The sequence below is a fragment of the Benincasa hispida genome, chromosome 2 (assembly GCF_027475165.1).
Source record: "Benincasa hispida cultivar pf3 chromosome 2, pf3_genome.v1.1, whole genome shotgun sequence".
Classification (NCBI taxonomy): Eukaryota; Viridiplantae; Streptophyta; class Magnoliopsida; order Cucurbitales; family Cucurbitaceae; genus Benincasa; species Benincasa hispida.
Window position 1 is genome coordinate 66,768,837 of NC_143479.1, and position 13,544 is coordinate 66,782,380.

The 13,544-nt window shown below is 32.1% G+C and overlaps 3 protein-coding genes across 7 annotated transcripts; 1 reads left to right on the forward strand and 2 right to left on the reverse strand.

Moving 5' to 3' along the window:
- Nucleotides 1–1,530: 1,530 nt before the first annotated feature.
- Nucleotides 1,531–3,173, reverse strand: LOC120070674 (uncharacterized). Its single transcript, XM_090311167.1, has 4 exons — nt 3,098–3,173; nt 2,891–2,955; nt 2,569–2,794; nt 1,531–1,742 (listed from the first exon to the last, which is right to left on the reverse strand). Exons 1-4 carry the CDS (start codon nt 3,162–3,164, stop codon nt 1,627–1,629), a joined length of 474 nt encoding a protein of 157 aa, XP_090167293.1. The 5' UTR covers nt 3,165–3,173; the 3' UTR covers nt 1,531–1,626.
- A 1,050-nt stretch (nt 3,174–4,223) lies between these two features.
- On the forward strand, nt 4,224–7,676 carry LOC120070589 (Peptide chain release factor 2). Of its 5 annotated transcripts, none has more exons than XM_039022397.2 (8): nt 4,224–4,817; nt 4,981–5,193; nt 5,694–5,795; nt 5,950–6,087; nt 6,311–6,615; nt 6,695–6,848; nt 6,954–7,110; nt 7,389–7,676. In XM_039022397.2, exons 1-7 carry the CDS (start codon nt 4,461–4,463, stop codon nt 7,089–7,091), a joined length of 1,407 nt encoding a protein of 468 aa, XP_038878325.1. In that variant the 5' UTR covers nt 4,224–4,460; the 3' UTR covers nt 7,092–7,110; nt 7,389–7,676. The 5 variants fall into 5 exon arrangements, with proteins under 5 accessions (XP_038878325.1, XP_038878323.1, XP_038878322.1 ...); XM_039022395.2 differs by having other exon boundaries at nt 7,392–7,676; XM_039022394.2 differs by having other exon boundaries at nt 6,954–7,676.
- A 1,453-nt stretch (nt 7,677–9,129) lies between these two features.
- Nucleotides 9,130–13,251, reverse strand: LOC150038100 (uncharacterized). Its single transcript, XM_090311230.1, has 5 exons — nt 12,995–13,251; nt 11,203–11,514; nt 10,583–10,759; nt 9,866–9,972; nt 9,130–9,435 (listed from the first exon to the last, which is right to left on the reverse strand). The coding sequence occupies exons 1-5, from the start codon at nt 13,124–13,126 to the stop codon at nt 9,303–9,305; spliced, it is 861 nt and encodes a 286-aa protein (XP_090167356.1). The 5' UTR covers nt 13,127–13,251; the 3' UTR covers nt 9,130–9,302.
- Nucleotides 13,252–13,544: the final 293 nt, after the last annotated feature.

Here is a 13,544-nt window from a genome sequence, read left to right on the forward strand (position 1 = left end):
CTTAATGAAAATTTTCTAGTCAAATAGGTCATTTCCAATACATTCTTTTAAGTAAGAAAAAGTTGAGATGAAAAGTAAAGAATAAGTAATGGTTACTGTTATGAATTCTGTAAAATATATATATAGCCTATTCACAGAATGTGAGTTCACATTCTTTTGAGTTTTAATAAACTCACTGAATGTGAATTTATTTTATATATATATATATATATATATATAATGTGGTATTATATGTATTATGGGTATGTGTTATTATATATATGTTATATGTGTGTCAGTTTAGTATATCTCCTTCCCCGTCCCCATTTAGTTAATGGGAAAAAAATTCTTTCCCACTCCCTCTCCCGTTTCCCGTCTAATTGGAGATTCTCCGATCCCGCGGGTTAAATAAACATCTCTTCATGTTTACAAAACTTCTCTTGTAGGTACAAAAAAGAAAAACCTTTTGGACTCGTGAAATTCTCCTTAATAAATGAATCATTAATTACTTCATAGATTATTATGAATCATTAATTACTTCACAAATTTTGATTAACATTGAAAATCAAACCAAACCATGAAGAAGTCTATCTTTAGGTTCTCTCTTGAGCGTGAAAGATAGATTTGGAAATTCCGGATGTTCCATGAATGGAAAAAAGTCTTCCATAAAGTTGTCATCCTTTCATCTTTCTATAAGTACGAGTTTCAAAGGAGAAAAATTATTTCCCTAGCACTTCATTTTCTATTTCTTGCACCCTCTTCTGACTCAACAAAAATTTGTTGCTAAATTTCCATCACGCTTTTGAAATCTCTACTCCTAGCATGTACACCAAATTCATTTAAAACTCTTTCTTGGCCCAACTCAATGCTTTAAAAAAAAAGTATGTTCACCCTCCCTCTTCGAATCGAGCTACTTATTTACCTCCCCTGCAACTAGATACTTGATGATAAACAATCCTTGATTTCCTTTTTCTAGCGCTTTCACTAGAATCCCATTTTCCAAACCCTACCCTTTCCCTTTCCGTCAAACCTTTTTAACCCTTTCCTCGAGGGAGTCGAGCTGACTATCTTCTCTAATATACTAAAAGTGGCCATTGATCATTTTACATGAAGAATCATCATTTGCATCTGTATAAAAAGAAAAAAAAAATCTCTATATGGAAATATTACAAGCAAACACAAAAAAAGAAAATGGAGAGAAATGGCTTTGGCTGCCATTCTTTGCCTTTGAAGAAAGAAGAAAGAGTGAAGTCTAAATTTTCAAAGAGAAAGGAGTACATCGAAAATCTCAAAGATTACAATTTTCTGATTCATTTGTGACTGTTAAGGCTCCAAAGGCCGAAGCAAATTCAACTATGACAATGATCGAAAAATATATGCCAAACAACAGTGTTGGACGGTGCTTCAATTTTTAATAGATTATAGATTATAAATGGTTATTTTCTTCATTTTTTGTTGTTACTATATATGTAATTAGGTTTTTTGTTCTCGATTATTTTTGAATTATAGTTTTTTAGTCTTACTTTAGTTTATCTGTGTTCTTTCTATGTCTTTTGGCATCAAGATATTGTTTATTATTTCTTATATTGAAATGAAATATAGTAAATTTTCTTGAAGCTAAGAGAACCAGAAATGTTTGGTTGATGTTTATAAGATAAAAATACAACACCCAACAAGAAAAATAATACAATAGATGAACCATTTTTGGAGGATGTGAGCTTTACTAATTTCACCTTGCATGAACAATCCTTGATTGAAGTTCCCTGAAGCATTAAACAACAATGGAAAATAATTAAGATGGATGTTAAAAAAAAAAATTCCATTCTAAAGTGTGTGTATATATTATATATATAAAAGAAAATGAATTATAATTAATAATACACTTTAGTTGCACTCTAGTTTCCTAGTACAACTCTAGTCATGAGATAATGCAACTTCCATATCTTTGTATTTGTATATCATATATTAATTGTGGTCTGTCATACATAATTTTACTTGTCTATAATTATTTTTTTAAACTGTCATTAATATCCATAACACTATAATAATAAGTCAATTGTGACGGTTTTATAATTGTCCGTAATTGTTTATCGTGGAACAATTATTTATTGTCATTAAAAGTCAATTATGACATTTTTTTCAAAAATGTCATTGATTGAAAATACAGTCACGAATTTTAATTATGACAATTTTTTAAATGTCATGAAATCTTAATTTTGTTGTAGTGTTAGTTGATTTTTCAACTCTATACCTATTTAAATTATTAGTAGATTTATTTTCTCAATTAAATATTCATGTCAATTCTCCTTTTTCCTTTTTAGGTATACTACTATATGGATGGTAGGTGATTTGAACTTTTAACATTTTTGCGGAGAATAAAAATCTTAATTAGTTAAGTTATTTTTAGGATTGGTCGCCCGAAGTAACTTTTTTTTTTCATATGTAATTAGTTCATAGGGTTAAAACTTAGTTTGATTTTTTTTTCCTCAATTAATGAGATGCTTTCTTAATGTGTTTAAAGCATGAAAATGCATATACCAAATAAAGTGAAAACCAACACAAGCTAGCTAGCAGTGGGCAGAGGCCTACCTCTCTGGCTCGAGAAGCTGCAGCCGACATGGAGGGCATTTCGAAAGCTTTGCGTCGTGGCTTTGTTGAAGAAGAAGAAGTTTTGAAAAATATCGTCAAGGCAGTTGAGCACAAGTTGTGTTTCGACCAAACATGGTCCATTGCAAAATAGGTTAGTAGCCTCAGGAGGGACATTGAAACTCCCACTTGGGTTCAATCTATAAGCACTTTCACACCCATTGTATATCTATAAAACATAGAAGCTTGTAAAAATCATTAAAAAAAAAAAAAATCAATGTGAAAATTAAAAAAATAAAATAAAAGAGAGATAAGAAAAACACACAAACTTATTGTCAAAACATTTGAAGGCTTCAACCACCATTTGTCCTTGAATCTCCTCACTACAAACTGTCACAATACAAAACACAACACAAATAGATCATATAATTACTTAACCATCTTCTTTGAATAAAAAACCAATATCAAACTCGAATAAAACGAAAAAGGGGGAACCGTATCGGGATTGAGTTCCGAACGGCATGGAGACGACCTAAGGGGCAGGGGAGCGAGACAGCGAGAGCGAGAACGAGGGAGAGGAAGCTAATTGAGGAAGCCATTGGACTGAGAAAATTAAGAAGAAAGGTGATGCCATATTTATGTGAATATGAATGAGATGATGGGAATGGCAGTTGGAAGTTAGGTGGAAAATGGTGAAGAAAATTGTAGAGATTTTAGTGATGTGAGGGTAGAAAAGCGAGGCAGTAGTTTTTGTTTGAGAGTTTAATTAGGCCAACAACTTTGAATATTAAATTTTTTTTTTTTTTTTTCGGTTGTGTTCATTTTAAACATTGAATGAATTAGAAGTACTTCACAAATAGTTCATTTGTTAAAAAAAAATGCTTAAACAATGGTTATCAAATTAGTGTTTAATAACATATTTAAACGTCCATCTGATGACATTTTCATTTTCCATTTTTCGTTCTTAATTTTGTTGTAGAACTAAAAATGGAAACATGTTTGATAACTATTTCTATTTCATATTTTCTTAAAAAGAAAAGCAGAAATGTGTTTGATTTATAACTATTTCTTGTTTTTAGTTGAAATAAACTCTATTATACATAATATAAAAGTTAAGAGTAATTTCAATGAGTAACATTTTTAGAGATAATAATTAAGTGATAACAACCATTTTAAAGATATTGCAAATATAACAAAATCTATCAGCGATAAACTCTAGCTTGATAGACTCCTTCCAACTATATGATATATCATCGATAGACTCTGCGAATTGAATCTAAATTTTGCTATGTCTACCAATTCATTTGCATTGTGTTATATTTGCTAATTGATACTGATTGCTATATTTGTAATTGTCCCTATAATTAAATACATAACATAAAATAAAACAAATATTAAAATCATTATAAGAGTTTATAGTCTTTAAACACAATATTAACCCCGTAAAATGGTGATAAAATTATAAAACATTTAATGATCAAATTAAAGTAAAATAAAAATATGATTTAATTCCTTTAATTTAAAATCGGTAATGATTTAAGTCTTCTATCAAAAAATGGTGATAAAAGGATAAATTAAATTAAAATAAAATATTAAAATTTAGAATGATTTAAGTCTCTTATCATAAAATGATAAAGAAGATTATATTAAAATAAAATAAGAATAAATGGAGATACAGGGTATCGATCCCCGTACCTTTCGCATGTCATGCAAGCGCTTTAACATCTAAGCTACATACCCGCTGGTGTTTTCAAATGTTTTACATGTATTTCTATCAATCCAATTATATAAAGAAAATCAATTGAAGCCGGCTTCGATCGGACATTACCAAAACCCTAAACCCATGAACAACAGCATTTGCTTCGTTTAAATTTCTCATTCAGTTGAAATCGAAAATGTCCATTTTCACCTTCAAAAAACGAGTATGCAATCGAATCTTCAGCATCTTCACAAACGCATTGATCTCCAGACGCCGGTTTATCCCAGAACTTCAATGTTCATCAGCTACGGCTCAAAGTTGTGTCCTTTGGAATCGTGGGTTATCTGATTTTAACAGGATTTCTGGGTTCCCCTTTAGCACTTTGCGATTGTTTTCTACACTGGTTGCGGTTGAGCCCTCAACGTCTGATGGGCTTACAGTCGAAGGAATCCTTGGAAATCGATGGACGATTTTGGACGAGAGCGAGAGCGATTGGAGGAGCCACGCTGCTGCAATTGCTCAGTCCATTCATTTGATCAAGAAGCGTTTACAGGTTTTAAACATGGTTTCCCATATCATAATTTTTCAATTAATTTCTCCTTTACAGCTTTTTTATTCAACTTTTAGTTTGATGTAAATCAGTTGTGTTATCAAAACCCTTGAAGTTTCGATTATCGTTCTTGTATTGGCTGTGAGTATTTGTTTGGCGATGGCAGTGGAAGAAACTGATGATGAGATTGGAGTTCTTATCGGTGGAGTTGAATAAGGCTGATCTTTGGGATGATCCTGCACATGCAGGGAAGATAAGTCGGGAGCACGGTTCTATTATGAGTAAGATAAAAGAGATAAAGGCATTTGAGAGAGAATTGCTTGAGCATATCGATATGATAAAGCTTGCCAGAGAAGAAAATGATACAGAGTTGGAATTGGTGGGCTCTAAATTCATCTTCTAGGCATGTATTCTTTCTTTTTTGTTTTTGTTGTTTGTAAATGTGTTCAGTTTTGTACATCCCTTCCTCTCAGTATGCGAGGTGAATTATCTTGTTCATGTCATTCCATAATCAAGAACAGAGTAAATAAGAGTGCCCTGGAAATGATACTAATCTAGAAATCGTTACACGAGGTGTAAGCCACAATGTGTATTTATAAAGGCATAAGCGTCCTATGGTTCAAATAAGGCATATGCCTAGAAGCCAAAAATTAGAGCTTAGCCTTAAAGTGTAACCTTCAATAGTCTTCTAATCATTGTTGTTTTTATTTCTTTGTATAACTCTTTCCCATCAACAATTACCTTGTGCAAGTCTGAGGCTGTCATCTCATCTCAATGAGATAAATGCTAATTTTCTTTAGAAATTAGAACAAATTTTCTAGGGAGTAGATAGATCTTTTTCTTGTGTTATAATCCTGTATTATGCATGGCCTTTTGCAGGAGTCAATAAATGCTCTACTTACGATGAGAAGAAATTCAAAAGAAAAAGAGCTTGAAGCTTTGTTATCTGGGGAGAACGATTCTTGCTCTTGTTATATTGAGGTGTGCTTAATTTTGTGCTGCTAATCTTTGTTTCTTGTGTGAATTTTCTCGTATGTAGTGCTACTTTGTTGCCGAATTCAAGGTTTGAGAAATGTTAACAGTGAATAATATAGAGATACAGCCAGCAACTTTTGAATATTTGTTGATCAAACAGGTTCAAGCTGGAGCTGGCGGAACTGAGAGCATGGACTGGGCAGCGATGGTCATGCAGATGTACAAAATGTGGGCTCAAAGACGTGGTTTCAAGGTTACTGTTATGGAAGAAATGCCGGGTGAGATTGCAGGAATCAAGGTGAAATCTCTGCTAACTTCAATTGTCTATTTCTTCATTGTGATATCTCACAAAAGTTAATATGAGCTCAAATCTACATGCGCATGTTACTGCTAGCTAATATAATTTTTTTAACAGTTGAAAATTTGTATGTCTTTTAACCCTATTGTACGCCATATCTACTCTATTCAAGCTCTGGCTCGAGTGATAAAGTGCCAGTTCTGACATTATTCTGTTATTCCAGCGAGCAACAATAAAATTAGATGGTGAATACGCTTTTGGATATGCTAAAGCGGAAGTGGGTGTACACAGATTGGTTCGCATCTCCCCTTTTGATAGTAACAAGCGGCGACATACTTCGTTTGCTGCTGTAGCTGTCATTCCAATAACTGGTGATGCTTCATCTCATGTTCAAATTAATGAATCGGATCTTCGAATTGAGCGTTTCCGGTCTGGAGGAGCTGGTGGTCAGAGTGTTAACACCACCGATAGTGCCGTGAGGATAGTCCATATACCTACGGGGATTACAGCCACTTGTCAAAATGAAAGGTAAGGAAGTTTAAAATGGTTCATATGATGAATAAAACCGCTGTTGGACCATTGCTTATTGAAATGGGAAATAACCCAGATCACAACATCATAACAAGGCCTCAGCAATGGCGGTACTTCAGTCTCGATTGAATCAGCTTGAGATGGCACGACAAGCTCAGTTAAATGCACAGCACACACAGAGTCTATCTGATATAACTTGGGGAAACCAAATCCGTAGTTATGTGCTCCATGTGAGTTGTTTTAAAACATGGTGTACTTCCAATTCACCTCTTGTGTGTTGTTTGTGATTCAGTCATCACTAACTAGTAACACTACCAATTGCTTGATTTTTGCAGCCTTATCAAATGGTAAAAGATCTTCGTACCAATTACGAGGTTTCAGATCCTGATTCGGTTCTTGAGGGTGATCTCCTCGACAGCTTTATTTTGAACTATTTGTCGACATCCCTGGACAAAGATGGAGATGAACCGTAAAGTTGTACTACGATCTATGGTAATTTAGTGACCGATCAATTTTGCCAAACTAGATATTTAGAGCATAATGTATTTAAGTACAAACAGGGGGAAGAACAAAGTGGCGTAGGTGACTCTAGTTCTCTTTAAATTAAAATTTGCCCACTCTTCAAAATTTCTGGTTCCACCATAAGTGGAAAACAAGCTGCTTTTGCTCTATTTTTTTTTCTCAACAGATTTGAAAGTCCTCTGAATCCATTCATTCAACCAGTTCATCACACCACCCAATAATGAATAACTCTTATATTGTTTGTGAAGCAGATGAGATCCAAGAGATCCACAAAAGAGAATAAATTGTATTTGCATTTGCATCTTTTTGATGGAAGATGATTCAAGATTAACCATTTAAAGCTGGAGGGTCTATGGCTATCACATCGAAATGATCCGTTTCATCATCTGAACTCAAGTTAGCGAAAACATGTGACCTTTCTTTGACAGTAAAAGCTGCCATGGGTTTTGTTACTCTGTTGTAATAACCATAGCCATTAAAGTATCTATGATTGTTCAAACTCAGCCTTCTTTTCTCATAAGAGTTTGATTTGTTCATTCCTTGGCTCCGTTTTTTGGTTACTGAATTCATTGATCCATGATCTTATTGAACCTCGATGCGAGGCTGAAGTTGACAATTATGTATGAAAAAAAGTTTGAGAAATTGAAGTTGATTTGAAAAAATGTATATATGTGAAAGGTACGATTGATAATAATTCTGTTCAGAAGTAATCTTATCATTTCACATTATGTCATATTATTTAATGTTCGGATCAGTTTCTTTTGTAAAATCTTGGTGGTTCTTATAACCATGTAATGGGGAAACAGCTAACCACCAAAATGGCAAATATAATTTTATCAGCTTATGCTTATTTAAATTTCATTATAGTTCTAAAGGAAGGAGTTTGAAGGCACAAATCCTTGTTTTAAATAAAATACCAAGGAAGAGATTTTTGTGGAGGCAAAAGTGCAAGACTTAACTAATTTAGTTACTTTCATCATTTTATGAGTGTGAAAAAAAAAAGGAAAAAAAAAGGAAGAACGCAATTCTTGAGGTGCTCTTCAGAGACGTTAAGAGTTCTTTTCCAGATTTTTTTCCGATAGGAGTCCTTGCATTATTCTAAAGAAGACTGGTGTTTGTATGGTTGTTGATTGAATCAATAGTAAGAAAATTTGGCTGCAAAATGGGTCATTTTGTCATGCACTTATCTTAGTTTGCCTCTTTAAATTTTGACAAGCCAAAAGAGATCATTTTTTTGGAATCCTATCTTTGAGAAAATAGAAAGAAGGCTTCAGTCATGGAGCCAACACATCTCTTAAGGCGAACGTCTTACTCTCCTACAGGCTACTCTTTCTAATCTCCGACCTACTAACTACTCTTTTTCAAAATCCCAATAAAGGATGAACTAAACTTTAGAATCGATTCAGGAATTTCCTTTGGAAAGGGGGCTCAACACTAACACATGGTTAATCACTTTTGGAGGCCTTGATATTCAAGGGGTGGTTGATAAAAATCGTGTGCTCTTCTCGCTAAATGGACTTTGAGATACATCCATGAGGAAGATGCCATATGGAGACAAGTCATCGATGCGAAATATGGGGTTAATCATCATTTCTCTAAGCCAAACATAAATTTTCAAAATTATATCCTAGGTCCCTCGCGACCTATCTTGATGCACTTGAATCTCATTAGACATAAAATTACTATAAAAGTTGGGAATGAAGTCATTCATATACATAAAAGAAATCATCCATGGATGGAGTATATATATTACTGTTCAATTTTCTCCTATAGTGAAATGGGAAATTTGGTCTTTATAGTTTGAAGAAAGTTAAAGTTGAGTCTCAATTGTAGAGATTATTTATAAAGATTTTATCGAACCATATAAACTATTCATGAGGTTCTATCAATCCATATAAGAACCAAATTCTAACTTTTAAAATTATAGAGATTAAATTCTTATTTTCGTCAAATTATAGAGACCAAATTTAATATATAACTCATTTGAAAAGTTGTGATTTATTGTCCTGTGTTTAAAAATGCTTGAATAAAATTGTCACTACTCAACAACACACTAAAATGAAAACACACGAGTGCACACACATCAGCTTTTACATCCTCAAACTCTCTGAAAAGTAAAGGGAGCAATGAAAATGAAAAGAGAGAGAGAAAAGCATAAGAGTCTAATTCTGGTGGAAGCAAGGGGAATTTGTTGTTGGAAATGATTTTTGGCTTACTTCTAACATATTCTTGTTCTTCTTTAGTCTCTTATAATGAACACCAATTACTCCTGGTGGAAGCACTGAAAAGTGTCTCCTGAAAAAAAAAAATTATAAAAATTCAAATTAGCATACAAACACGTTAACCAACATGAACTTAATTGGATCAAGAGATCAGAAGTACGAAAATCCAATCCCACATGTTCTTAAACCGAGAAAAACAAAAGAAAACTTTTCATTTGGGTTATTTAGTACATCAAATTTCACTTCTATCTGATGCAAGCTAGATTCAAAAATGAAAATTGATGTAATTAGTTGAGATATCCTAATACATCTCCGGATTCCACCAACCTCAATTTGAAAAAAAAATTTCACTTCTATTTTTAAGTTTCAAAATTTCCAACTTGGTAATTAATTTCTATTCCATCACATAGCTAGCAATTGAATGAATATTAATTAAAATTTGGCATATGATATTTAAAGGTAATAATTATGTGCATAACAAGAGTCTATTTAGAGATGATTACCTGTTCATAGAAGCTTTACCTCCAGTAAAATCTGATTCTTCAACCCATTGGAAATGCTTCACTGATTTGGATTCAATCTCCTTGTAAAATCTTGGTGGTTTTTGCAGCTTCAAAAGGGGGGAAATTACAACAATTTATATTGAATATGAACATATATTTGTACATGAGTTAATGGCCACAAAGTTTTTCTATGCATTAAAAGAACAACTCATTTGTACATGAAAAAGAAACCTAAAAGAAAGTGATATGATCTAAATTTCTTAAAAGGGTTTAAAGCATCAAACTTTCAACATTTTTTTTTAAATAACTAATAAAAAATAAATGGTATGGAAAAGAAGATATGCCTCAAAAGAAGAATAAACTGATCATATATTCTAAAAATCAAGTTGTTCAAAAAAAAAAAAAAAAAAAAAATCTAAAAATCAAGTTCATACATGAAAGATAAAACATCAAAGTGTAATTATCTACATAATTAAGCACAAAATTCCCATTTTGTAAAGGGTTATCTCCAAACATCAAAACTCTTTCAATATTTTTTTTTTAAAAAAAAAGGGTGCAACACGAAAATTTTTTAAGTGATCACCAAACATAGTAATATTCACGTCTAAACACGTTTAACTGTGAAATTCTAATGGGAGTTGGTGCATTACAACTGGTATGGTATGATGGCAGCTAAACTCTCAACCATTTAAAAAAGCAATAACTAAATTTCAATACCTCAACTTGGAAGATTCCTTGCCTATGATCTTCAATGGCAGCTTGAATTCCTATGATATTAGACCAATCAACTTCAATCTTGTGCCTGGAAGGCCCTTCCTTCACAATCTCCCAAGATATCTTCTTGTTTCTATAATCAAATCTTAAGATCAAATCACCTTCATTTTTGGCTACTGCCTGCAAAATCAAACCAACTTGAAGAAAAATGAGAAATGAAAATAATACAACACAAATTTTTTATTTGTTTATTTAGTACATGTTTGGGAGCGATTTTGAAATAGTTAAAATTATTTTTGTCAAATTCAAAATCACTATGAAACAATCTTTTCTCTGAACAAGATACTAGAGGATATAAAGAGCAATCAAGAGGTACACCCGGATATCTTAACTAGGTTCATACATCTTTAGCACCCTCATCATACCTCGAAACCTAATAGTATAAATTAAAATCAAATTCTAAACTGATTTTGAGTGAATAAAGATATGCAAAATCGGTTTATGGTTTGATTTTACACTTTTAAATAAGATTTTCATACAAGTAAAATCGATTTTGAATTATTAAAATCAAGAGTGATTTTAAGCTTTGTTAAATCACTCCCAAACATGTGTTTAGTTCATACCTGCCAGGAACCAATACGAAGGAAAAGGGCAGGAGCAGCATTAAAGAGACTAGGACGGGGAAGGTCAGAAAAGGAAGAGCTGCTTGGTCCAGAAGTGACTGTTCTTTCACTTGATTGAGTATTGTATTCTTGTTGTTGTTCTTCATTTGTGGGAGGGAGAGGGATTAATGAACGCCCGCTAAGAATACTATGGATGTTTGTAAATGGAGGTTTCATTGAAATTTCTGTATCCTTTCTTAATTCCAATGCTTCGAGAAGAGGAGTGAGACGAATCGCTGGAAGTTTGAAGGCTACATTAATGGTCTTTTCACCCTACGCATGAAAAACAAAACAAATTATCCTCTCAAATTTTTTAAGGGATGTTTGGCCCACCGACATATTTATCGGACAACTTCATCCTCCTCTCTTTCTCACGTAGTCTTCCTAACTCCAACATAACAATAGTTTTTCTGCGTGAAATTTGATAGTTTTTTGTTTAAATCAAAAGAAAAGCCTGAAATATAGAAATGCAACCTTAATAAACCCCAATTAGTTAAGGCTGAGTTAAAGATCTTGAAATTGACCCTAGTTTAATTATCTTCAAGTATGTTTGGATTGACTTTCTAGGTGCTTCATCTTAACCGGCCCTCCTTAATTAGGTTAAAAATGAGTGAAGAATTAATTTTTACAAACTTTCTCTCTAATAATTTGCCCCAATCTCAAAAATTAATTTTTAGGGTTTTCAATTTTCATGGGAAGTGACTAAAATTTTACACTATAGGGTCTTTTCATAAGAAAAAAGAATACATTCACTCTCAAATTGCCACTTCCAATAGTCTGTGTGAGATTTGATAGTTCTTTTTCTGATGGCCTTTCTTTTATCACTCTAGGGTTAGTTCTTTCTTTTTTTTTTTCCTTTTTCTTCTACAGATAGAAATAATTTTTTAAGAAAAGCCTAAGATGTTGAAATCAAATATCCATTAAAACTTAAAAGAAAAAAAAAAGCCCAATTACTTAAGGCCAAATTAATCATATTGAAGTTAACCATAGTTTAATTATTATAGGTTTGTTACAAATGACTTTACAAGTAAAAAAAAAGTGTTTTCAAGGAAATCCAAACATATACTTAATTAGGTTAAAAAATAGTATACGAAAAAGGTGTTCTTAAAAAATCCAAACATCCCTTAATTAGGTTAGGAAATAGTAAAGAATTAATTTATTAAAAAAAATTCTGTCTTATTTTCCCAAATCTCAAAAATTAAGTTCTAGGGCTTTCAATTTCGAGTGAAATTCAAAGGGAAGGAAGAGATCTCAAAACAAACCCAAAATCTTTCTACCCAAAAAAAAAAAAAAAAAAAAAAAAATGAATATAAAAAAATTAAGAAGAGAGTGAGACGAAAGTGTATATCACTTCACTTTTCACTTTTCTCAGGTTCAAAAAAGTGAAAATTTTTTGTGTGTAATAATTTACCCCAAAATCCCAAAAATGAATTTCTAGGGTTTTTCAATTTTCTTTGAAACTCAAAGAGAGCAAAGATCTCTCTCAAAAAAAATAATAAAAAAAAAAACTTAAGAAGTCAGAAATTAATTAAAAGCAAGCACATATCCATCAAAACATTTAAAGCTATTCATGCACACAAGAATTTGTTGAAGTATAATTTACTTTAGTAGTACTGTAAATTTTTGTTAATATCTTTAGGGTTCTTATTTACAAAAGAAATTTAACAGATTTCCCAAAGAAATTCAATAAGAAATTAAGAAAAAGAATATTAAAAAAATATATAAAAGAATATGAATACTGGAAAAAGTTGACCTGAGGAAGGGTCCCAGTTCTTGAAAATTCATGAAGCTTTTCTGCACCAGAGGTTATAGGAAAACTTGAACATTCACCATTTTCTGAAGTAAAATACAGTTTTTCCCAACTCTCTCCCTTTTTCTCATCCATTTCAAACTGATCTTTTTTTTTTCTCCACACTTTAATACCAATGTTTACCCTCAACAAATCCCTTTTATAGACATTTCTGGCTAGCCTCCTTTGTGTGTTTGTGTTCTGGCTTAGCCTCTATTTTTTAAAAAGAGCCTAAGATATTGAAATCAAATATTCATTAAAGATTAAAATTAAAAAAAAACCCAATTACTCAAGGCCAAGTTAGACATTAACCCTAGTTTAATTATCCTAGGTTTGTTAGGATTGACTGTACAAGTGAAAAAAAAAAAATTGTTTTCAAGCAAATCCAAACATGCCCTTAATTAGATTAGGAAATAGTAAAGAATTAATTAAAAAAAGAAAAATTCTGTCTAAGTTTTCCCAAAACTCAAAAATTAAGTTCTAGGGCTTTCTCAATTTCTAGTGAAATTCAAAG

Excerpts from the sequence above, each read along its gene's own strand:
- LOC120070674 (XM_090311167.1), bottom strand. The coding sequence starts at position 3,164 with ATGGCTTCCTCAATTAGCTTCCTCTCCCTCGTTCTCGCTCTCGCTGTC. Across the intron at positions 2,956-3,097 it reads CTCGCTCCCCTGCCCCTTAG|TTTGTAGTGAGGAGATTCAA; the intron begins GTCGTCTCCATG and ends GTATTGTGACAG. Across the intron at positions 2,795-2,890 it reads AATGTTTTGACAATAAGTTT|ATATACAATGGGTGTGAAAG; the intron begins GTGTGTTTTTCT and ends TATGTTTTATAG.
- LOC120070589 (XM_039022394.2), top strand. The coding sequence starts at position 4,461 with ATGTCCATTTTCACCTTCAAAAAACGAGTATGCAATCGAATCTTCAGC. Across the intron at positions 4,818-4,980 it reads TGATCAAGAAGCGTTTACAG|TGGAAGAAACTGATGATGAG; the intron begins GTTTTAAACATG and ends TGGCGATGGCAG. Across the intron at positions 5,194-5,693 it reads ATGATACAGAGTTGGAATTG|GAGTCAATAAATGCTCTACT; the intron begins GTGGGCTCTAAA and ends GGCCTTTTGCAG.
- LOC150038100 (XM_090311230.1), bottom strand. The coding sequence starts at position 13,126 with ATGGATGAGAAAAAGGGAGAGAGTTGGGAAAAACTGTATTTTACTTCA. Across the intron at positions 10,760-11,202 it reads TTCGTATTGGTTCCTGGCAG|GCAGTAGCCAAAAATGAAGG; the intron begins GTATGAACTAAA and ends TTGATTTTGCAG. Across the intron at positions 9,436-9,865 it reads GGTAAAGCTTCTATGAACAG|GAGACACTTTTCAGTGCTTC; the intron begins GTAATCATCTCT and ends TTTTTTTTTCAG.